Source organism: Python bivittatus, unplaced genomic scaffold (assembly GCF_059951505.1).
Source record: "Python bivittatus isolate LINGU-HERP-01145 unplaced genomic scaffold, Pbiv_v1 ctg000190_np1212, whole genome shotgun sequence".
In the NCBI taxonomy this organism is placed as follows: domain Eukaryota; kingdom Metazoa; phylum Chordata; class Lepidosauria; order Squamata; family Pythonidae; genus Python; species Python bivittatus.
In genome coordinates this window covers 15943804-15968610 of record NW_028277042.1, presented here as the reverse complement: position 1 = coordinate 15968610, position 24807 = coordinate 15943804, and the positions used below count along the sequence as shown (strand labels likewise).

Genomic DNA, 24807 nt, shown 5'->3' with positions numbered 1-24807 from the left:
AACATACAACCATGAGTTATACAAATGAGAATTAATGCAAAGAGTTGGAAGCCCTGCCGTGCAATTAGAAATCATTGAAAAAAGGCTGAAATTGCCTAATTACTCTCTCCATCAGTTTCTCTACAGCAAGCTGATCTTAGAGACTTTCACTACCTACAATCCATCCTGAGGTTTTTCTTAAAAAAAATCTACTTCATACCATACAATCCATTTTGTTCTACATCATCCATGGTTTTCTCCCACATCAGATATGCCTTTAGTTGCTCTTATTTTCAAAAGATACCTAAAGCAACAATAGCGGATCTTCCTCCATACTGCAGAAAGCTATTACACTTACAGTTCATAAAAATATTCAATACAACATTGAATACTTCAAACAAGCAAGTGATCTTTTGCATGAATTGAACAGCAAGTCAAATTATTTAACTACACATTGGCTCAATATAATCCTTTGAGATGATAAATGTGTAAGCAATTTTCTAAAGCACGAAACTGAAAAATCCAACTATCACCTTCCATTTAATAGTTTACAGATTTCATTTCCATGACATTCCCTGAGGCAAAAAAATAAATGCACAATTACAACTAGCAACTGGGGTCTTAAACTTGCTACTATTACATATAGGTGTCTATGGGGTACACTCATCCCAAAATTTGTGATATGCAGAATACTGCCCTCACAATTCTATTTTGCAGACACTGTCAAACTCACCCAAACAACACACAGCACCTAAAAGTCCCACATGGGTGAACAGACTATAAGCATAAAAGGCAGACTACACAGATAGTGAAACAGCAAAGAATATCCTGGTGAAATTAAACTTGACTCATTTTCCCTCTGTCAAAACTGTGAAACAAATCCATTAGTAGACTGGATTTCTTGTGTAATCCAGATTTGCCCTTTAGATGCAGAAGCATGCAAACATGTAAACTATTATCTAACAGAACACAGAAAGATAATTTAAGAGAGTGTTTTTTAATATCCCTACTGCAGCTCTTGAACCAATATGAATTTATCTCATCGCCTATTTACCACGGCTGAATTGCAAGCTGTCAGGTGGTCTTTTGACTGTCACTGGAGGAAAGGATGTTAACATCAGAACTTCCAAGTAATTGGGTAGTTTCTGAAAAAATTGACCAAGATCCCTAAGGAGCAGGCATGCAGAAAACATGCTGAAAAGTTTCCAAAACTCATTTAAAAAAGCAAGTTTTCAGGATTCTTCCATTATGGAAATCAAGCTTGAAGACAGCAGTGGAATGCCTTTCAGAATAGCCTTGAAGATGGGCATGTCCACTGAAAGACATCACACTGGCTCATCCACTCATTGCCAGAAATGACCTTACAAATGGCATCAAGTTCACGAAACAGAGCTTAGGCAGTTGTGTAATCTGATGAGAAGTTTCGACTTCTGGAGCTCATCGTAAGTACCACTGCAAGGTTGCAGAGTAATTATTTCCTTTTCCTGGAAGGTACCCCATTTGCTACAAAGCAAACAATGAGCATTCTTGGTCCAGGGCAACGCTGTGGGGTGATCATACAGCATCTGCATTTATACACTCACTCAGCGCACTAGAGATGTTTTGTTTTTTGATTTCAACTTATACCAGGTCAAAATAAGAAGCAAAAGCCTTGGTGCCAAGGTGCAGGTCAAAGCCCTGTCTTACAGACGCAAGGGGTACAATGCTGAGAAACTTACAAACTCCAAAATGTAGTCGTCTCCCTTTAGGCTGTGTAGTTTCCTGAATCAGATCTAAGCCGAACATTCCACAGGGGATGTAACCTTCACCCTACGTAGGCAATTTCTCTGAAACACAGCCTAAACATTGCAATCGCTTCATTTAGACTTTTTATTTAAAAAAACACACACGCACACTTCCAAGAGTGCAAAATACTCAAGTATTTAGCAACAAAACACCATATTGTAGAATCCTTTCTTTCCCCCTTTAAAATATTTGCTTCTTCTTTCTAGTTATTTGATTTCCACGCCCTTTGAAGCATCCATTGCCAGCAACAGATGCACAAGCAGAGGAGCCGACAGCTCTGTTGAGCTTTCTTGGGTCACAGTCAAGTAACTGGGAAGATGTTCCCTTCTTACTAGTCATCGACGTTTACTTGTACAAACTCATCGTTGGGCTCTGATACATGCACATATAAGCATCACAAAGTAGTCTTCGGGCACAGCCCTGAATTCTCCTTGAGTCCAGAGAGTGCAATTCATCGAGAGACATTTTCAGGTACTCGCCAACTTCTGGGCATGGAGTCACTTGGGGGATGTTAAAGCCGTTCTGACCTCCTTGAAAGAGAAGAGACAATACATGGATTACCCCAGGAGGAAAACAAGACAACCCAAACTATGTTGTTCCGAGATTATGGCATCTGCATGTAATCGAAAGGTAAGAAGCATTCTACTTCATGGCAATTTAATATCCAAATTCAGTCCAAAATTATCCATTTCAGAATAAACCAAATGAGTTTCACATTACATTATCTCCTTCAACTTTCCATACCCTGCCACCCTCCAAACGCCCTTCATGTATAATTCTTGGAATTTCCATAGTTGAGCAGAGATTCAATTTTTTCTATCCCTGGCCCTAGTCTCCAACATTAACCTAGCTTTTCCCAACAAGGTGCCCTACAGTCATACTAGCTAGAAATTCAGGAAGCTGTTTTCTAACATATCCTGAAAGACTGGGAAACATTGCTTCAACCACGACATCCACATTTGAAACACTGTATTTTTGTGTCTTGCTCTAACTAACAGTAGTACCTGGGGGAGTCTCAAGATAGGTGTTAAGTGCTATGAAGTTCAGTAATTTAAGCACTAGGCTAGCAGTTGAGAGTTCACAAAAGCCAAATGAGAAAACATACCATCCCGATCAGCCATGCTATCAAAAAAGAGCCAAGAGGAATCTTCCTTGCCATATTTAACAAAAGCCACATAGTGGCTTGTTTCTATACAAAGAACAGCAAAGAGCTCCATCTTCTGACAAGGTATGCAGCCGTGCCTCCAGTCCCAGTCCGGTAAGTCTTTTGGGAGTGACACTGGATTGAATTTATGACTCTGCCTTTTGGGGTGAAGATGAACCTAGAAGGGACGGAGAGGATAAACTTTTAGCAAAGCGAACTTCATTCTTGACACTTTCTGAAAGAACCCAATTCTCACACAAGACAGCAACTGCCAATCAAAAACGTGCCTACCAGCAAATTCCTAGGACTTTTTGGAAGAACTTACTTGCGTATTGCAAGTTTTGCAAAACTGTTTGATTTTGCCAGCAGAAATGTCTGTATCTTCATAACACTCGCGACATTCATACACTGCAAGTCCTCCACATATACGGCACTGCCTTGGAGCTGCATTTTACAAGAGGAAGAACACTCGTTACTTATTTATTAAATTTGTATGCTGTCCATCTCCCCCAATGGGTGACTCTTTATATTGGAGGCATCCATTCTGTATAAACAGAACCCACAGCTATACCTAACAAAAATAAGGGGTTTTTTTTAAATAGAAAATCAAGCTTCTAAGTAAAAGAAAATTTAAAAATGGTTTAGTTAATGATATAATAGCAACAGAATCAGTGAAACATATGTATTAGTTTATCCTTATTCCAGACAGCCACACTACTTTTCCCTCAATTCATAAGCTGCGGATGTCTTCTTACACACCTCATCCACATTAATGCACTCACACTCCTCCATTCGTGTACAGATATTACCAATTTAAAGGATATGACCTGACACATTTGGAAGCTTAGAGTTCTCCTAGACTATCTATTGAGAACTGAATAGGTATGCAGGTAGAAAGGGACAGGTGAAAAAAGAGCTGAACGGGAAAAAACTCACAATTTCTCCAGGGACTGTTGGAAGAAATTAAGTCTAGTTCATTCTGTGCTGATACAGTGGACATACAACCTAAACATCTTCCAAGCACCTCTAAATCTTAACAGAATGTATCAGCCAGCAGAAAGGCTGGTAGAAGGTTCTTTATTTCCTAAGGGCAGTTAGAACTACATTTGTTATGTTATGTTATGTTATGTTATGTTATGTTATGTTATGTTATGTTATGTTATGTTATGTTATGTTATGTTATGTTATGTTATGTTATGTTTATGTTATGTTATGTTATGTTATATGTTACATATAATCAGTCTCATTTAGCTTAGCAATGTGAGAAAAGACATTATGATCAAAACTGGAGCAGTCTGGAAGTCAACCACTGATATGGTTCTCTTAAAGTCTGCAGTGAAGATTTCAGATCCTGATTCTACTTCTGTATGTACAGTGAAACAAGATTTTTATGGACCACAGCAACTCTATTCTGCATTATTTTGAAGGTGATTCATTTTATTTGTGCAGCTATCCAGGTCCACCAGATGGCATGGAATTCACTTGAACAACTGAAGGTTCAGTCTTCTAGTACTATCACAAAGCATACTTCAACTCACTGTCTTCTAGCAGGTCTGTGATATTCAATTCCAGAGAGGGAAAGATTTTGTTGAACATTTTGAAGTCCTTGCCAAATCGAGGCATCTGAATTATAAGACATGATGGTGCCTAGTAAAACCCAATAGAAAAAGCAGGTATGTTTTAGTCAAGAGACTTCATTTTATCTGTTTCAGTTTATTAAATCCTGCTGATGCCCCTAATGTAAAGTTTAAAAAAACTTTCTCAAAAGCAAGGAACCAAAAGGATCTTAAGGTTTAGTATACATATAATCAGTCACATGCGTTAGTCCTATCTTTAGACTTACAATCTAAACCAAGAAGGAAACTCCAGGTGATGCTGACCTAGAACTCCCAGAATCAGTTGCCACTGGTCATTCACACAAGGTAGTTGTGAAATTAAGCTCAGGAACATCTGGAAGGCCTTGAGTTCTCCACCTATGCTTTAATTAATAAATCTGCACCAATAGCTCAAGCAAAGCTACTGAAGAAGCAAATCCCTCATTCAAAATAATGAAGGGTTACCCACTTACCCAATAACAATTTATTAAACTACTGTAGAGACACATGCATACTTCAACTTCTCAAAAGCCAATCAACATCAACCAGCAAACTGTGTACTGATCGGTAAAACTATAAAAAGAAGAATATGCCCCAAACCTCTGCAAATTTCAAATTGCTGTTGATGAAAGACCATTCCAGTAATTGCTGTATGGTAGGAACTCCAACTTTCTCATTCTTGTCCATAAAGATCTGATAGAAATAGCAGTCTTGAACTTTTTGTCCTGCTGATCTAAGAAGAGAGATACAGTGTATTCAACAGCGGGGAGACTTAATATTGATTTTAAAAAGTACAATCTACAATGACTCCAATCAGTTTGTAGAGTTACAACAGAATCCTGTAGCAGTAGATTCCTGCATTCAGAAAGAAACCAGAGGACTTGGATTTTAGGATCCTTTCCAACCTTTTAACTATAAATGTAAAAATAAATTATTCCCTAAATTGATGGTGAAGAGATGATTTCAAAAGAGTCAAATAGCTGATACATATCAGTCTGTGAACTATCAAGTTGCAACAACAGGCTATAACTAACTGTTGGAAATAGGAGTTTCCGTAACCTTCAGACAACCTCTTCACATTTACATAGTAGCAGAACAATATATGAGAAGAAGAGAGTTATAGGGGCATCTATACTTCTAAACTGAATGTGCAGTTAATATATACGTTGAATAACCATAATTCAGATGCGAGGGATCTCTGACTTTTCAACTCTTGATTTACTTTTCCATATGATGAGAGGTGCTGGAAGTTGTAGTTCAGCAATACTGAGCTGACTACAAGTTCTCCACATCTGACAGTGTTAGCAGTTACAAGGTTGAAACACCACTGACATTCCTCGGCAGAGCTAGGTAAGAAAGATAAGGCAGCAATAAGAGCTTCTGAAACACCCCCAAATTCTCAAGATAAAGGTATAGCTAAATGTTCACACTTTATAAAAGTAGACACAATTAAAAGTAACGGAGATGCTTGCATGGCATTCCCAATCATAGCTGTTTTTGAAAAATATCCTCAAGATTATATGTTATACGTAATAAAATAACTCATATGACTTCAAGGTTTCTGTTGTGTGAGCCAAGGAGTATGTTTTACCTGATTTTTAAGAGTGGTTCTACTCTTAAAATATGATGAAACAAAATATTCAAAAATTCTTCTGGATCTGAAAAAATGAGAGTTTCATCAGAGTATCAAAGTACAGGCAATTAAAGAAATAGTAAAAATACAAAGTTACAAAAAACTGCCAGAAACTAAGTCTCGAAACTGTTAACAGCAATTAAAAAATGGTGTACTCTTAAATACATAACTAGAGAGTCAATATTTTCTAGATTGTTTGGGGATGATCTGATCCTTGTCTGTAATCATTTTAGGAATCTCCAGATTTGGAATTTCATTAACCTGTTATTTTATTTTAAGCACAGTCTTCACAACAAGGATGGATTATCAAAAGAACATAAAGCCATTGTGGTGGGGAAGGTCTTAGACTAGTAATGGGGAGAGCCAGTTCTAGTCCATCCTCACCCACAGAGGCTTCCTGGGAGACTTTGGGTAAGTCACTCTCTCTCTCAGCTCAACCTACCCCACAGAGCTGTTGGGGGAAAAACAGGAGGGAGTGGTGTGTACGCCACCATGAGCGCCTGAATAAAAGGCAGGATATAAATCTAATACATAAAACGTGCAGTCCCACAGCAAAGTATACATATTAGCTGTAAGACAGTTGCTTGGTCTTATTATAAAATATTGAACATTTTTTGAAAGCCTCATAACAGAAAATCCAGCCACAACTGCTGCAACAGATTATTAGTTGCCCATCCAGCTTTCCCTTCTACATGTGGATATTAAAGTCACCTGGCATCTTGAGATGCCTGTAGGTTATGGTGGGGATAAAGGTGCAGGATTCATCACCCCAAAGGAAATTCACAGGAATTAAAAAATATATATCAAAGATTTTGCACCACTGTACGCATTTGCTTTCAGCTCCTTGCAATCAATCAATCCATCCATCCATTTGAAAAACACAGCACTACAACTAATTCACACCAGAATTCAGATTCCTCCCCCAACCTTCCCCGTAAGTAATATATATTTTGGAAGCCACTAATGTGCTGAGGATTAAGCCTAAAGTGTTTTCTAAAATTTATCTAGACTTCTGTTTAACAACATGAAACATCCTTTCAGTTCCTCCTAGTTATCAATGCTACAGAATGAAGTTACCTTTTTCTTCAGAAGTGAATCCTGATGCTGCTTCAACTTTTTCCAGTATCTTTCTTAGCTTCATTATTTTTGTGGCACACACATATCCGTATCTAGAACATAAAGATGCAAAGTTTGAAAAGGCACACTGATCCCCAAAGAGACAGAATCTGAAGAGGCCATGTTGTCAGAGTATTATCTACAGTCACTTGATCTGTCTCCCCCAACCGACCCTAATTTCAAAAGAAGGAACAACAAACAAAAAGATGTAAAAACCAGATAAAAACTGTAGAGAAGCCAGAAGTAGGGGACCTAAGTGGGAGTTTTCAAACTTCTTGGTGTACCTTTTAGAAACCATTTCAAACACCTGCCTGTTTGTAGAAGAAGTTTTCAACACTTTGCACAGAAACTGGCATGTATTAAGGTAACTCACATTCGAAGAGGATTTACTATCTCTGTCCGCAGCAGTTCCTGAGTTTCACTGTAATATTCTACATCATTCTTCTCTTTCGGTCGAAGCAGGACTGTATCCAAAACAGAACTGAATGCAAACAGGCTGAAAGAACAGAAAAAAATAGTTTCAAACTGGAAACCTAGGGCAAAAGGGGGGGGGGGAACCTTCAGGCTGAGACTGTCCCAAAATCCATTGCATAAAGAGATGCTTTTAACAGATTCTGTTAGACTCTGACAAATATCTGTTTCCAGGAACAGAATTTAAATTTTGGAACAGCGTAATCTGAACCTTGCCAGCAGCTAAGCTTACTACGCATACCATCTTACATTATACAAAGCAAGTTTGAGCCAACTGCCTTAGAAAACAGAATGTGAACCATTTGAAATACCAAAGGATCAATCAGCAGAGAGGGAAAGAGAAAGGAACACTTAAAAGGGAAAATCCGGGATAAGAGTTAATGTTAATTAATTTTGATTCTGTGTCTTAGGCAGTGCCTCTCCCAGACTATAAACCAAGCCTGACTGTAATATTCAGTTGAGGTTGTACTGTTATAAATGAAATATAGGCCTGCAAGAGGCCTTTATCATGCTTATATGGATTGATTTTGGCATAGCAAAGACAGCCCTTTGACTGACAATTTGAAAATGTTTGGCATCAAGCAATTGAGTGTGACCTGAGTTGATCCCTTCACAACCTTCTTGTTAGAGTTGCACCTGCTACTACTTCTTCCAACTCATCCTGAGACAGGGAAGGATGAAGTCTTTTACCCCCATAAACTGATACTAGTAGATACATCCTTAAAGAACTAGAAGAAACACTGGGTATGTGGTCTGACTTGCGAGTTCTGTGGATTTCAAAGCAACAACATACTGAATGGCGCATGTTAGGTACATGCAAAATCGGCCATTCCTGGAATGAAAAACTGTCCGACCACTCTTGGAAGGGCCAGGTAAGCCCAGTCTGGAGGAGGTATGGAACATTCCAGAGCTGTCTAGAATGTTCTGTTCCCAGAAATTACTAACTTATTTATACTTTCATTTTCTACAGCTGACCATTGGCACACAATTCTGGGCAGTTTACAAGAATAAAAGAAATCCCTAATATACACAGGCAGTCCTCGCTTAACGGCCACCCTGTTTAGCAACCGTTCGAAGTTACAAAGGTGCTGAAAAAGTAACTTTACAATCAGTCCTCCTACATACAACCATCACAGTGTTCCTACAGTCATATGACCAAGATTCGGGCGCTTCACAACTGACGAGCACTTACAACGGTTGCAGCATCCCGCAGTCACGTGATTGCCATTTGCACACTTCACAGCTGGTTTCCAACAAGCAGAGTCAATGGAGAAGCTGGCAGTAAAATCGGAGGTGGCTTAGCGACAGTTGCCAAACCCAATTGTGGTCATTAAGCAAGGACTACCTGTATTATCAATCCATACAACATTCGTTCACCAATCTTTCAAAAGCACCTAGAATTTTCTAACTGCTGTGTATAGATTAAAAGACATCATACACATGCCAATAGATTAATGTTACTCAATCAAATTTAAAAAATACATTTCATGTTTGTTTTCTTCACTTCAGGCCTGAAATACAGCTTTTATTTACCAGAATAAGGTGGAGTCTAAGTAGCAGGAATTATAATGACCCTGGATTCCCTTTTTCTTTCCAATCATTGTTTCTAAACCTTCTTTTTCCATTTTTGGAGGAGTGTTTTCTTCAACTACTTCACTGAGATAGCCTCCAAAAGCTGAAAAACAAATCAGGAAATTAAGGCTATATCTGCTCTCATTCATGTCACATTAGCAGCAAGTACAATAGAAATATTAGTTTTTTTCCCCCAATTCAGAATAAAGCAAGAACTTTTTATCAGGAAATCTGGTAAAGACAGAGAAAGGTAGTTACAATACCTAAGGAATTGCAGCGTTCAATCTGATTGGACACAGGCTGCAATGAAGCAAACCTGGAATCAGGTCGACAACTCTTCAGTTTGACAAAAAGAGCCTTCTTTGGTGCACAGGTAAAGTAGCGAGTTCCTTTAAAAGTCCCATCAGTGCAACCTGCACATTCATCTTCCTGAAAAAGCAAACAAGAGATTTGCACTTCTCAGTGAAAACTCACACATAAAGAAATCACACTTTGGATTTTCCATGTTTTCTATTAGTCTCACAAAATTAAGGAACCTTAATTATCTGGCATCTTCCCATTCATCTGCCCACAATAAGATCCATATCAGACTATATATGTATTATTCATTCTTTATATTTTTTGAATTTGAGGAAACTGCAGAGTTCTCTGCTAGGCCAGCATACTTACTTGCCACAAATCTAGTTTACAGCTAGTAAACAGTTCTCATTACTAGCTCAATACTAGCATTTTCACTGAAGAATTCTAAGAATGTTGCTTATTAACCTGAATTCTACTGGATTTTTTTCTCCAATCTTCCTTTGTTACACTGCTGTTTTTTTTTAGTGCATTACACTGTTTTTATTTGTTTTATTTGTCATTATTACTATTTCTTTACCTTTCCTTCTTTGTAAATCAATGAAGTAAAATGAAGTAAAATGAAGTTGTACACTGCAATACCACACAATATACATTTAAATTAGCATCATCCTGCTAGGGAATTTTGAGTTAATGGCAGAGAAGCCTGCTGAACGCTGGCCTGCTTACTAAATACAGACCTCTCTTAGCAATTCAAAGTGGAAAGGGAATTTTGAGTGCATTCCAAGAATCCCCTACAGGAAATACTGGCAGACAGGTCCATCAGGCCTTGCCAGAGCCCTGGATGTACAATTTGTATGACTTTTATATCTTTTCCAAGAATCCTTTGGAGCATGCAGTAAAGAAGCTGTTGTTCTTTAGCTACCATTCAGCAACTAGCACCTATTCTGTTATTTTCCATAATTGTTTAAAAAAAAGGATACTTGCTAGCCATGTTCTACCATAGGCTTAACTGTACCTAGCTCTGCAGCTGATAGAGACCATTGTCTAAACCAATGTTTCTCAACCTTGGCAACTTTAAGACGTGTGGACTTCAACTCCCAGAATTCCCCAGCCAGCATGGGAATTGGGAGTTGAAGTCCACACGTCTTAAAGTTGCCAAGGTTGAGAAACACTGGTCTAAACTAAGGATTGGCTCTTAATACCAAGTCCATTTCCATATAGCATACCAGTAGATTAGTATGTTAGATCTTATTCAGTATGTTTTTTAGTTGTTTAATAAAACTCTTCAGGTGTGAGGGGGACCTCTACCACAACTCAGCAGTGTCCAACTAATTCAGGAGCAAGCAAGGAAGAATTTTGGATCATTCACAAAATTGGTTGAATGCATATATGTTTCCTGAAGCTGAGCTAAAAAAAACTGCAGAGCTAACCAAGAAGCAAACCAGCAGTGCCATTAACTTCCAGATAAGTAATTTAGAATATCAGGTGTAACCATTTTTTCTGGCAATCTTTCTATCCGAAAAGTAGATCACACATTTCAGGTTCAAGGCAGTAACTGAAGAGCTCATTCCAGCTTTTCAAGCACATACAGAATCTGTAGAAACATTCACATTCAAGTGCAACATCCCAAATGGTTGTTCTTCTTCTATACAGCATGCATCTGTAAGGTATTGTCATTCTATTCTTTCAAGCCAAAGGGGGGAAAAGAAATCCCAAGCCATAGCAGCAGGAAACAGAGACGCCACTTTCTTCCTTGTTCTGAAACCCTGGCCAGGATAGTAAATTAAGAACTCTATGACAGTACAAAATGTCAGAGTAAATTAGTACTTTGAGGTGGCTTCAGACAGACAGTACATTTTCACCTAGCCTGACGTCAGAGTCAAGGTCTAGCCAGGAGATTTAAGAGAAAGACCATCATAAAAAGATAACACAGCATAGACACGGACAGGAATTTCCCACACATTTTCAAATCTGACAGTAATTACCAGTTCAAGCCCTGCTAACACTTCGTTGACCCCTGGTGGCTGCCCAATCCAACGGATGACTCCATAGAACGGCGGGTTCTCTTTCACTTCCGCCAAAGAGCCAGCTTCAAGGCCGTGCATGTTGATAGGTGCTACTGTTGCTGGTGGACTCTCCTGGGTTGCCCCAGGAGTTCCTTCTCCAATAACCGACTGAACGGATAAGGACAGTGGGCTGTGTCCTATAGTACTGTTGGTGGTGCTTGACATCTTTGTTAGACTGAAAGGCAGGGAATGAAATCTGTTTTCAGAAGATAAACTATTAGTTGGGGGAGGCTGCAGCGGTGGGGAAGAATGCTCAAATCCAGAAGAGGAGTCATTAAGTGATTTGGCAGAATCTTCAGCCACTGTCAAATTGGGGAAAAAGGAAGAAATAAGCACAGGTGAGGAACTGTAATAACTTTTATTAAGCATCTGAACTAATGTTATGGATTTTCCATACAAAATGAGTAAAACATGCACAGGATCTTTCTCTCTGACTAGATTCTGTTACGCAAGAATGAACTATTTTAAATAGTTTATTGGTACCTGCTGAACACAATGAGCTAACAAGGAGATTTTACTAATATCATAATCAAAAACTATAACCAGGAATCTGAGCTTCTGCCACACTTTGCATTGCTATACCAATCAGCAAACCTAATGACACTTCATAAATAATTATTACAAAGTTTCTTGGTGATAGCTAAGTTGATAGTTCATAATTGATAGTTCACCGCAATTCCAAACTTGGTTGGAAGAAACTGGGAGGAATGCTGGGGCCCATTCCAAATTCATACAGAATATCATGCGAGCTCAGTCAGCGCTCCAAATAAACTGGGTATATGTCCCTCAATTTTTCTTAGACTCCTACACTGTATTCAAGATTGTTCTGGCAGTTGGGTCCAGCAGAAAAGCTGATGTGACAAAAAATGCCTTGAACACAAAAACCTTTGAAGCCACAATTCTATATTATTCAACATTTAAGGACTATTTAATGTTCAGGAACTAGTGTGTATTTTGGGTCAACTATTTAAAAACTCAGACTTATTGGTCCGCTTTAAGCTATTTGCTTAAAACTGCTGCTTTAGAACATGCTAACTGGGGAATTCTGGGAGTTGAAACCCACACATCTTATAGTTGCTGAGACTGAGAAGCACTGTGCTAGATCCTAGAAATCTGGAAGCCAAGATTTACTGGCAAACTAAAATGAAATCTGCACCTCAAGTGAATTCTTACAATCAGTTGCTGAGAGGTCCTTAAGGATACATTCACCAACTTATCTCCTGAAGACACATAAATAAATCATGAGTCAAAGCTCAGTGTATGAGGTCACAAGCTGGTATAATAGCACATTACTATTTATAAGCCTCTTGCACCCTCTGCCTGCAATCCAGTTGGTTTAATAAAGAGAATAGAATCAAGCTGTCATGGAATGGTGGGTATTATCTAACATGACTGAGAAATTATTATGAAACTTGGGCCAAAGAAAAAGCCTTCAGTTATCTGACAAACTCTAGCCATGATCTAAGGGACTGGGAATTAACCAAAAGGGTTTTGATCTTCCCCACCCCGTTAAAGCCATGAAACTGCTACTACAAGAAATTGCTAAAAAAAAGTCAAGGGCAACTTTCAAAAGTTGTTTGTAGTAAGATGCTGGGTCAGCTATTCAAATAAAACAGTAAAATAATTCCTCTGAGGTTACGGAAGTAAGTAGCTGATGCTGGACAATGCTCACCATGACTCAAAGCAGCAATAACAAAGAAAATAGGAAAGCTACTGTTTGAAAAAAAGCATACATCAGAGCTTCCTTAAATTACAAGTGCATCCAAAAATATGGGTCAATACAGTAGTCTGAATTCTCCATATCTTTAGAGTCATATTCAGTTACTACATCTGTGATCAAAATCCAGTCTCTTGTTACCTTCATCAATATACCATGTATTTTTTGATTTTGACTGTGCCTGAGAATCTACTGAGGAGCCATTTAAGGTGTAGAAAAACTCTGTTCTGTTTCTGTTTCCAGGATCAGAGAGCGCACCTGAAAAACAGGCCATGTCAGAAGGGAAAAATATACAGAGGTAAGCTTTGCCATTCTTAGAAAAGTCTATAGAACTGCTTCAGAACTGTATGACTTTTATGGAAGAAATACAACTGCAGGTCATCTGGTCCAATCACTACAATACTGCATGATCTCATGTGGTCCTAAACCTTTAATAGAACAGCTGTGTTCTCAGCTTACATTTCAAGCTACGAACATAGTACCTTTTAGAAAGCAAAGCTGCATCAGCTAACAATTCTGCTTAAGCTTCTGTTTTCAGTGAGACTGTATTCTCAATCATGCATTCAAGACTGACACCACATATGGATCACTGGTTTCAGACTTATTATTTTAGAAGGAACAAACATGGGGGAGATGTTTAGTTGGTCACTGATGGGTGTTTTAAGTCAGAATAACTTCAGAAGAGAGAAGCATATTAACCGTTACAGCAATCTTACAGCCCCTCAAAAGTTAATTATAATAGACCTTTTCTGAATTTAGGAATTGAGGAGAAACATGGATATTAATCCATGATAATTTATACAATAGTGCACATTAATCTTGTAGCACCTTAAAGACCTAATTATTTAAATCAGAACAGCTGTTTCTCAACCCCTATTAATTTCTAGGGTACTTTTACATATAAAACATTTTAAATTCACGCTCCCTTTCCACCAAATGTCATCTTCGGGGCTTAATAATAAAATATAAACAGTTAAGTTTATGATGCCCAAATTCAAAGAAAAAGAAAAAAAACATTGTTGCCTGCCAACAAAAAGAAGCACCTAGATAGATTTCCCTCTGCAAAGATTTCAAGAGTCTGGGAGAAGTTCTGTTAAAAGACTCAAAGAAATAACTTAATGGGAAAATACATATTTCAGGTAACCTGAACCAACCACTCTTGATTTATACATCATAACACTTTGAACTGTGTGAGATATGGACTGCTTAATTATAGTCATAGTAATCGTAGTATGCGAGTCACAAACTGCCTATATCCAGTCTTGGTCAGTAGACTGGAAAGATCAGCAAGTTCAGAATGGTGCAATTAAGCTTTCTTCAAAGGCTGCTTCACATGCGTGCATTACAAGACCATGGGATAATCCCAGAAGTAGCTGGCACAAGGATACTATTCAAAGGCTCTCATGACTACTGCTGAAATTTGGACATATTTTTGCAATATATTTAACCCTCTGAAGTAAACCCTTCTTCTTCCTATTTTACAGGTGACTTTTGCAACTGAGGAGCAGTTTGGTTCCTTGTATAAAATTCTACCTAATGGATAAAGCACAGGAAATTCAAGGAGTGAATCCAAGGGGCTCAAGGGGAAATAAATCTGCCCGTTTCCATTCCCCCGTACATACTTCTACCAATTAAAGATGCTGACACAGTCAAACCTTTATGTATAAGGAAGGCTATACAGTACAGACAAAACACCTTCACTGATGCTGATGTAGATATTGTTTTAGTAGTCACATGCCTTTAAATACCAACTTAAGGGGACTACATATAGCAATCCTCATTCAAGAATCAGCACTGTAAGCTTCCCTAAAACGTTAAGTCAAAGTACCTGTAGACTTTGGCTTGCTATGACTGAAAGCTTTGTCACCACCACCACCTCTAGAAGTATAGGCAAGCTTGGGAGGTCTCCTGTCCTGAGACATGGCCTCTAAAACAGAGCAGAGTTTAGATATTTCACAAAGTATAAAAGCACACTATACAACAATTTAATGCATTACGTTCAAAGCATTAATCAAAAAATAGGAAACAAATTGCACATTCCTTGGCAGGGCTGGAAGCCCTGACATATAAGAATTTACACACAGAGTTAAGCCAAACAGTAATATGAAACCTGTTATAATAGCTGTCATAATGCAGACAACCTCTCTTTTGGAACAATATGAAAGCTTGTTAAAAATAACTCTGTTAATGATCAAATCTAAATGTTAAATAAGGACTTCTGTAACTTTCAGCTCATAAAATATACTCCTGGACCATCTTTTTTCCTCTAAGATTTCGTGGCATATCACTACTTTATCTTGAAACAAAAAAATACTGTAGCTGAATTATTACAGTTCTGTGAATTACATGCATAGGAAAGAACCTTTTAGGTCTGGAATATATTTGTTTTTCAGAATCAATTATGGCATATTACAAAATGCAGATGTTACCAATGAAACACAGTTGTGAAGATTAGGTTCATATTCTTAGTTCCTGTATGGTTTAAAATAACATTTTTCTTATTTTTCATTCTAAATGGAAACAAATCTTAGAGAAAGACAGAAAAGAGGAGGAAGAGAACCATTTTCAACTCTCAAAAAGAACTTTTCCCTTTTTTTGCTGGAGGTCTGAGTAAAAAAAAAATTGACCAATGAGAAGGAAGTAAACCAGGAATGTTTTGTAGTGGTAGTCAGAATAAGTAGTAGTTTCAATAAAAATACTGTGGCTTTTTTATTTTGTTTTTCACTAAGTGGAATAGTATACCCACATACTACAAAATTGCTGTTTCCTCTGCTTAACCTCTGAGGATTTTAGCAATGCCAAATAACTGCTAAGAGTTCAGATAAAAATAGGTATTTGAGTATATTTTAACCAAATTGCCCCTTAGCAATAAGATCTTTAATACACTTCAGTAACTTTCACTGGGTGGTAGCTTATCTCTAGCCAGCCAGCCAGGAAAGACTGCTGTCATAGGAAATTACTAGTACCTTTCTGTAAAAAGAAAAATCAGTGGCAGAATACTACCTGAAGCTCTTATAAGATGACACACTTGATAGAAACAAATAAGACATCTGTCTTACAACAAGGCCCCACTCCTTCACTAAATAAACTCTGAAGTCCATGTTTTAGTTTTAATATGAATGTTCTCTAAATAAGAACATCCTCCTACTGCATCTTATGTCACATAGTGAAGTCAATGCAGCCAGTCATGACAACTACAGATTATCTCCAGTATCAAAGGAGGTATCTTCCAAATCTAAGTGGGAAGATGCTACTGATCTCATATCCCGCTTATGGACTTCCAACAGACAACTCAGATGGCCATTGTCAGAACAGGATGTCAGACTAAACAAACCTTTATACTAATCCAGCAGAGTAACTGTGATGTTTTCTTACACCTATCTGTACCTCACCTATCTCAGGTTCAGCTAATGAAAACTTAGCTTCAGTTTATACCTACAGAGTTTTGGTTGTTGTCCTTGCCAAGCCAGAAAGTAAGTCTCCTAATCCAGCTGCCCTTTCTCTTGATATATGTGATCTCCTGGCCCAAAAGATTGCCGCATATTTCAGTTTCCTTGGCAATGCAGCCAACTAAATGATTTCATTGCCAATTTCAACTTTGGACACAAAGGGTTTATCTAACTTTGGTTTCTTGCTAAGCAAATTAGCTCATCTCAGTTGATTCTGTTCAAGTAAGTCACCATATTCCTCCAGTGCAAACAGAGCCGTTGACTCATGTATGCAGCATAGAGGTTACAGTATTATTAAAGCTTTGTGAAAACTGGCACTCTAATAATATGGAGAAAAGAACAGATTGCCTGTGGTTCTGAGCACTTCTCACAAATACCAATTCTTTTATCAGAGCATATGTGGGCATCACTTGAACATATTCCTTTTAAAGAAAGTGTAATAAAACAACCCCATAACCCAATACATAAACACTGTATGGGAAATACAGAGCCACCTGGAGAGACATTATATATAATATATATATTATTTCTCACAATGTACAGGTTTTAAAGTGTTCTTAACTAGCCTTTAAATTAGGTTGCCTAATTATTAATGACAAATGGAAACTGCAGCCACATAACTGTATTTCCACTTGATGCTATTCTTCCCTAACCCACACGCTACCCTAGTAAACCAATACAATTTCTCAACTAGAAAATTCATTGCTGGATAATGACGGCTTTCAACTATCAGTCCTCAAGCTTTATCAACTGGAAATAGTTGAGAAGACCAGCATCCTATTAAGATAAATAATCCATCGTTGTGGCATGTCTTAATGAGTTTGGGGAAAAGAAATACATGAAAAGCAAAATGAAAATCTGAAAATTCTGAATAGCATTTCCAGAAATAAAAGGAAATGCAGATTAACACACCAAAAAAAAGTCAATAAAGGTACGCCAGGCAATGTAGTAGACACCGAAACAAGGACCTTCCTTCCTAGTAAACATATTTAAGAACGAACTGAAAAGGGCCAAATACTAAGCAAATCTAAAACTAGAATCAGACATCAATGAACACGGTAAAATCTGGAAATTCTTTTTGAAAGTAAAATAAAATATTACCTGGGATAACATCATTGATATGCAAAAGAAGTGTGCTTTCAACACTTGCAAAACTACAGAGCTGTTGTCCATTGTATCTTCCATCCCAATTTCCAATTGGATTATCCTAAAAAGCATTTTATAGCATGATTATCTCTATTGCTCAAGAGGACAGCTGAATGCATTAAAAAAAAAACCAAGACATTACTAAAATTTGTAAAGGCTAGGCAAAGCCAAGACGGAAACCCCAAACCATCACAAAAAAAGGCAGACTTGTAATGCTGACATCCCACCTCTCATAAATAGAAAAACAAACCAGGATTATTAGTCCACTAATATTCATATGCCCCAATTAAGAAAAACTCCCAATTAGTGAGGAAAAAAACAGTTTGTCAGCAATTGAGAAGTTCCACAAATCCAACCATTCTCACTGGTTACCAGGAGAATAGAAAGCTTGACTGGATAGGTAGCTGGCATGATCTTCCATAGTTCTAAGTGGAGCTAAGTGAGGCTATGCAAATATATTCCATTATATTCAATGTGCAAACAGCATTTTGCTATATCAAATACCTGTGGATATTTTGCCAAGTATAACATTTGATTTCAATATGTTTATTTGAAAGCTATTGTAAGTTTTCCAATTATGGAAACAAAAGTCAGGAGAAAAGTGAGGAACAGCAGTTATTACTAAAGTGCTGTTGAGCATTACAATTTAAGAGGTGAAATCCAAATTCATACTGTGTCATTTTATATTCCTTCAAGAGGCCAAAACTGACATACATGGCCATTTTTCCAGAAAAGAACTGAGGAGTTCAATAAAACAGGCTTGCCATTAGAATCAAGGACAAGAATTTATTTACCTGGCAAGTTTCAAGTAATGTTTAACAGTAAGTAAAGCCTATTAAAATCTCTGCTCATATGCAATCTTGTTCATTATTTGTTGTCCAAAAAAGGCATACTGTGACTTTTATAAAGCTGCATGTCCCCTAGATGAGATTCTCTGTTGCTATGGTCCAAGAGGCAAATGATTATTCCCCAAAGCAACACATTTTATCTGATACTGTACTAAAAAAATATACTAGAGTGATTATACATGGCAACAAGGGTCATAAACAGCTTTCAAGGATTCTACCCACCAGCAATATTGCATGTACTATTTTAAACACACATGCAAAAAATCATAAAAATCTTGATTTCTTACCATGTCCACTCCAACAACGTATCCTAAACTCTCGTTTCCTGGTATGACATCACAGAATATAACTGTCCCATACTCTATATTCTTCCCTATCTTCACAGAAACCCTGGAGTTGAGCTCCAAAGGAGGAAGGTCTACCTGCACTGAATCAACTGGAGCTGCACAGTCGCTCTCCAGTTCATTGTCATCATCGTCCATCAGTTCTAGTTTGTCAAGTGCAACAAACACTCCACAGTCCTCATCGCATCTGAACAGCTGCTTGCCTTGGTACTGTCCATCCGTAAAGCCCTGGCCACGACCTTCTTCCTATATTTACAAGAGGAGAAAAAATGAGTTGTGAAGTACTGCCGAATGTTGAGCTGAGGAAGGTCCCAATTTCATAACCTGCATAGCAATTAAATTAAAGCTCACTAGAAGATCTTAGATTAGGGAGGGAGTCACAGACCTCTTTCACACAACATGTTAAACCACAATAGAATCCATTTATTTTTGGCTTAACAAACTGCATGAATCCAGCAACTGAGCAGTTTATGTAAACATATCCGCATGCATTTATTTAATAACCCATAGTAAAGCAACTCATGGCTGAACTCTATGTGCAAATATAACTTAATATGATATGCAGATACAGACATTATCTCAACTCAACCTGCTTCACAGCTTTGTTGCAAGGATAAAATGGTATGGAGAACTACTGATACCATCCTTCAATCCTAAGAGGAGGACTGGGATACGAATGTAATAAATAAGTTAAACTTAACACTTTGCAGATTTTCAGAATGCATGCTCAACAATACGGAAAGTGTGTTTGGCCAGTGTACAGACAGTTTCTTTTAAAAAAGAAGAAAAAGAATCCTTACCAGAAGCTCCACTCCAAAAAATATACCGGACAGGGATCTCTCCTGTATTAAGGGGCCTCTAAAGCGAACTACTCCAGGGTATTTCTCTTCCCCTGATCTCAGCTGCACTTTCACTGGTGAACCAACATCAATATGGAGGCCCTTACGCAGCCTGCTTCTGCTTTTAAATATGCTGTATCTTTCCTCACAATTGGTAATTGCCAATAGCAGCTCTGCTCGTTTTTCATCTATATCAACAACTTCTTTCTCGTCAACATACAGGACTACATGGGGCTGTTCCAAAATCTTTATTCCTATTTGCAATTTCTTGCTTTTGGATGAAGGGTTGTTCCTGATGTGTCCGCCTGAAGACCTGTCTTGAATAAACTGACCAATGCTACCTTTAGGTACTTTCAATAGCTTTTGAGTCTGCTTGTCTATAATACTACATTCCTGGAGAAGCAAATAAAATATACGCTCTTCCCAATATGGAGAGCTTCCTTTCTCTTGACTCCACAAACCCGAAGTCATTGTGGCTCAAGCTTTGTCCACAGATGAAGAAGAATCTTCAAAACAGCTAAGTTGGCAGCATAACCATGAAGGAATTAAAAAGGGTTCCAGCTCCAATAATGACTTAATTTTCTTCATCCATGTTCTACTGAGCTAAATCCAGAATAGAGGACCTGAAGCATAAAAATAAAGGACAATATCACTACAGGCTAAAGGATTCCACAGTAACAGTAAAGCATAGGAAAACAAGACACTTTCGAAACCAAGCATCATCACTGATTTTTATAGACCTATGACAGCATCCAGCTGGCAAGAATGAGAACATGTTTAGGTAGCTATAAAGGTCATGCTGAAGAATTTCTCTGCACAATAAAATTGACTGGCTAACAGATTTCCTATTCATCACCACCACCATAAGACTGACCATGTACATTTTATCTATGTCCAGGGTTCCTCAACCTTGGCGACTTGAAGATGTGTGGACTTCAACTCCCAGAATTCCCCAGCCAGCTGGGAGTTGAAGTACACACTTCTTCAAGTCGCCAAGGTTGAGGAACCCTGATGTAATCCTTATACCTTGAGTGGACAGCTGCTTTTGAACTCTCACAAATAAAAGCTGCTTTTTTTTCCTTTCAGAAAACAAAACAGTTCTGAAAGAATAAAGACAAGCATGATTTTTAAATCCCACAATCTGACTACAAGTACATGTTTAGGTAGTACGTAAAATAACACATGTATGGTAAATATGGTATCATGGATATTTCAAGTAGGTCAGTAAGTGGCAGCAAAGTCCATGTCCATACTCAAAATAATCTCTTAAGGAAGACATGCTTCCAAATAAAAATCAAGCAAAATAAGATTAGAGAAAGAAATGTGTAAAGCTATTAGCATTTGGAAAAGCCACCAATGTACTTCATAGTTTCTGTACCAACAGAGTTTAAGATGCAAAAGATGGATCACATCTGTAATTTAGAACTGAGAGGCTTGATCATTGCATAAACTCTACAAATCACTTGCTTTGTCTTTCAGTCTAAGTAGAGCTACAAATATATACATTATTATACATCAGTATTTCACAAAAGCAATCTTTTTCTTAAATTTGCAAACAAATAAAAGCATCCCCCTCAATCTTGTGAATGGGAATATATGGAAAGAGAAGAGGTCATTGAGAATAGAAGCACTTTTGAATGGAAGGGTAGTGTTACTTTCATAAAGCCTAGGAGGATACCTAGGCTTAAAACGTCAGTAATTAATGGCTGCAAGAAACAGATAGCTTCAAAACGTCATTAAAGAACTAACCTTAGGGTATAATTTTTGAACCAAAGATCAATATAGGAATTGAAACAAAGGATTCAATTATGAGCCTTGGAGGCAAAAGAACGGTGAAAACAACAGGGTTTTTTTTTCCTCCATGCCAAGTAGAATTGTCTAAATGATTCAACCACATAGGTGGAGTATAGCAGCCACTCTGACACCAACGTTTGTTTTGTTTTGAGCAATTGTTTTATCATTTTATGAATTTTATAGGGTTGCAAACCACCCAGAGTCTGTATGAAGTTGGTAGTATAGAAATACTGTGAACAAATAAGTGTCAACAAGTAACAACTAAGTTACAGTGCACCTCTCAAGACTGGTCTATGGTGAAAAACAATCATCGTTACCACAAAAACATCCGACTGACTACTGATAGCAAGCAGGTTCTCAGTTCTGGTCCAGTCTAGCAAGGTAGTTCTTATGTCCTTGAGTCAACAGAACAAGCAGAAGGCAAGTACTGTATTATTCATCCTATATTATTCATCACTGAGACCACCAGTCCATCTTGCATTGCCTATGACATGACCGAGATGCTAAAGACTGAACCAAAGACCTTTTGAACAGAAAGCATCAACTATGGCTCAGCTCAACTATGGCTCCCTCAGTTAATAATTGTAGCACCTTAAAGACTAATAATTTAGTAGCTATATTCTTACATAATTCTGCTAAACCAGGTTTTTTAAAAAGCCACAGTAACCAAATTTGTACTTAACACTAAGCCACAATAGCGGGTTCCATGATCATGCTAAAACAAATAATAAACCACATTATGGCTCAGCATTATCTATGGACTATTGGCATAAGCTTTCATTAACTATTTCCTATATAGTTTAAAAGAACTAATAGCAACCTACGCAAAACAGCCTTTAAAATCAAAAGGTAGTAAGTATAATGACAATGTATGATAACGTTAGCTAATCACAACAGCAAAGCTACAAATGACTGATATTTACCTTGTAGTATTTGAATTCTATAAAGAAATATTACAGACATTCTGTACTTGATGCATGTCATGAACTTTTGTCCCACCATTTATATCTGATTCCCAGTAACTGGTAAAATGGATTGTGACCTTGATACGTTATGCATTAACAAATTTTAGTCTTTAGCGTGCCACAAAACTCTTTGTTGTTTTTGGTACAAAAGTCTACCAAATAATAATAATGTACATTTGTACACCGCCCAACCTCCCAACAAACCTCTAAATCTGTATCTCTCCACAGTTACTTTGCTGGTTAAATAGAAATACACACACATTATTTCATAGCAAGACACAATTAACTATATTCTGTTATACTTAAACCAGATAACAATGACTTAGAAAAGACAAAATAACTAATATAAAACTCTGGTTCTTTCCCAAACTATTAACCAAAGTTTCACTCTTAGAATAGCATGGGAAACTACAGCTCACTGCTAACTTTATGGTTTGGTATGACTTGCGCAGAGACTCCATGTGATTGAAAGACTTGCACATATTTCAGCTCACTAACTTAAGTCAGGAACCACTTCAGTCTGAAGTTTCAGCCTGAGCAAACCAATGACCCCATTCTGGCTTATACTGCAGAAGCAGATTCTAGTCCACAAAAGCTTCTGCTGCCACACAGCTGCCCTTTTGTACAGGCTTACTCACAATGTAACACCACTGAACTTAATAGGCTTTATTTCAGAACAGACACAATTGGGATTCCCCTATAAATCTTTCTTTTATGTAATATTGTAGTCTCAGTATTTGTCTTCTGACTGCAAAAGACAAACCCAAGTACCCTTCTGAAGTAATGCGTGCTATAGGAAGAAATATTTTTATGCTAAACATACACACAAAAACCACTTTTCTCCAGAGTAAACATTTTTAAAAGGACAAAACCACAGTATATTTGTCTATTTTTAAGTATAAGATATCCATACAAAACATAATAGACCACTTGCTGAGTGGAAAAAAGAAAAGGTCTTAAGGTCCTGCCTAGAAGTAAACAAGACACGTTTTTTGTTTCATCACCATGAAGAAAACAAATCAAATGAAAAATGATGTGTGTTTGGTTGGCATATATATACACATACACACACACACACACACATATATATATATACACGCACACATATCCACACATGTATACATATACTACATATACATGCATATATTTATACATATATACATACATACCTATATACACACACACACACACACAACTTTAGGCAGCCCTGTCAACCTGCCCAGCATAAACGAAGGCTGCTCAATTGAGAAAGTGAAACCAGAAAGTGAAACTGTACACAAAACATACCCCAAAGCGTTCAAGGAGCCCCCTCCACGCCAAGGGTGCATGAAGCACGGAAGGGGGTCGATCTCTGCCCCGGGCATGTGCGTGTTTACACAACGGAGAATCCGACCCAAAAGAAACGGGCCAACCGGGGAGGGGCAGCAGCTGCCGCCATCATCCCAGTAATGAAAATAACTACTACAATAGCAGTTCTAATACGAGAGCCCCCGAGGGCCCCGCGGCAGTGATTGGACGGCCAAGGAACGGGGCCAGCCCGGCTTTAGCCCCTCGCGCGACTCGGGGCCGGCCGCTTTCCCTCGGGCCAGCCTACCTCGCAGGGCTGTTGTGCAGCGACCGCGAGGAAGCGCTACGCCGGACCCCTCGGGCCTCCGCGGGAAGTAATCAAGGGAGGAGCCCGAGGGAGGGAGGCAGGGGAGGGCTGTGCCCCCGCCGAGCCCGCCGCGACCCGATCCCCCCTCAGCGCAATGGCCGGCGCTGCCCGCTCCCGACCGGCTGCACTCCCCGCCGCTTCCCGCTATTACCATTCTCTCCGCGGGCGGTCGCAGCGGGGCTTCCTCGCCTCCCAGCGCCCCGAGGGGCCGGAGGGGAGCGACGGCGACGACCGCAGCGCTGCCCGCCGCCCGCCACCATCCCCATCCCCTCAGGAGCTCCGGCGAGCGGCTTCGTGGAGCACACCCTACCCCGCTGCTGGATGCCAGCGCCCGCTCCGTCCCGCCCCTCCCCCGCGCTCAGCCAATCAGAACACGCAGAGGCAGGCGTT

General features: G+C 38.6%; 1 protein-coding gene across 2 annotated transcripts; it reads right to left on the bottom strand.

Annotated features, from left to right (window-relative positions):
* Positions 1-180: 180 nt before the first annotated feature.
* Positions 181-24749, bottom strand: CYLD (CYLD lysine 63 deubiquitinase). Of its 2 annotated transcripts, none has more exons than XM_007423564.3 (17): positions 24569-24749; positions 19966-20627; positions 19109-19411; positions 17929-18034; positions 15207-15305; positions 13520-13636; positions 11581-11963; positions 9559-9724; positions 9257-9398; positions 7626-7748; positions 7214-7305; positions 6095-6161; positions 5104-5236; positions 4447-4555; positions 3234-3352; positions 2870-3086; positions 181-2294 (listed from the first exon to the last, which is right to left on the bottom strand). In XM_007423564.3, exons 2-17 carry the CDS (start codon positions 20473-20475, stop codon positions 2110-2112), a joined length of 2871 nt encoding a protein of 956 aa, XP_007423626.1. In that variant the 5' UTR covers positions 20476-20627; positions 24569-24749; the 3' UTR covers positions 181-2109. The 2 variants fall into 2 exon arrangements, with proteins under 2 accessions (XP_007423626.1, XP_007423628.1); XM_007423566.3 differs by having other exon boundaries at positions 19244-19411.
* Between the last annotated feature and the right edge of the window lie 58 nt (positions 24750-24807).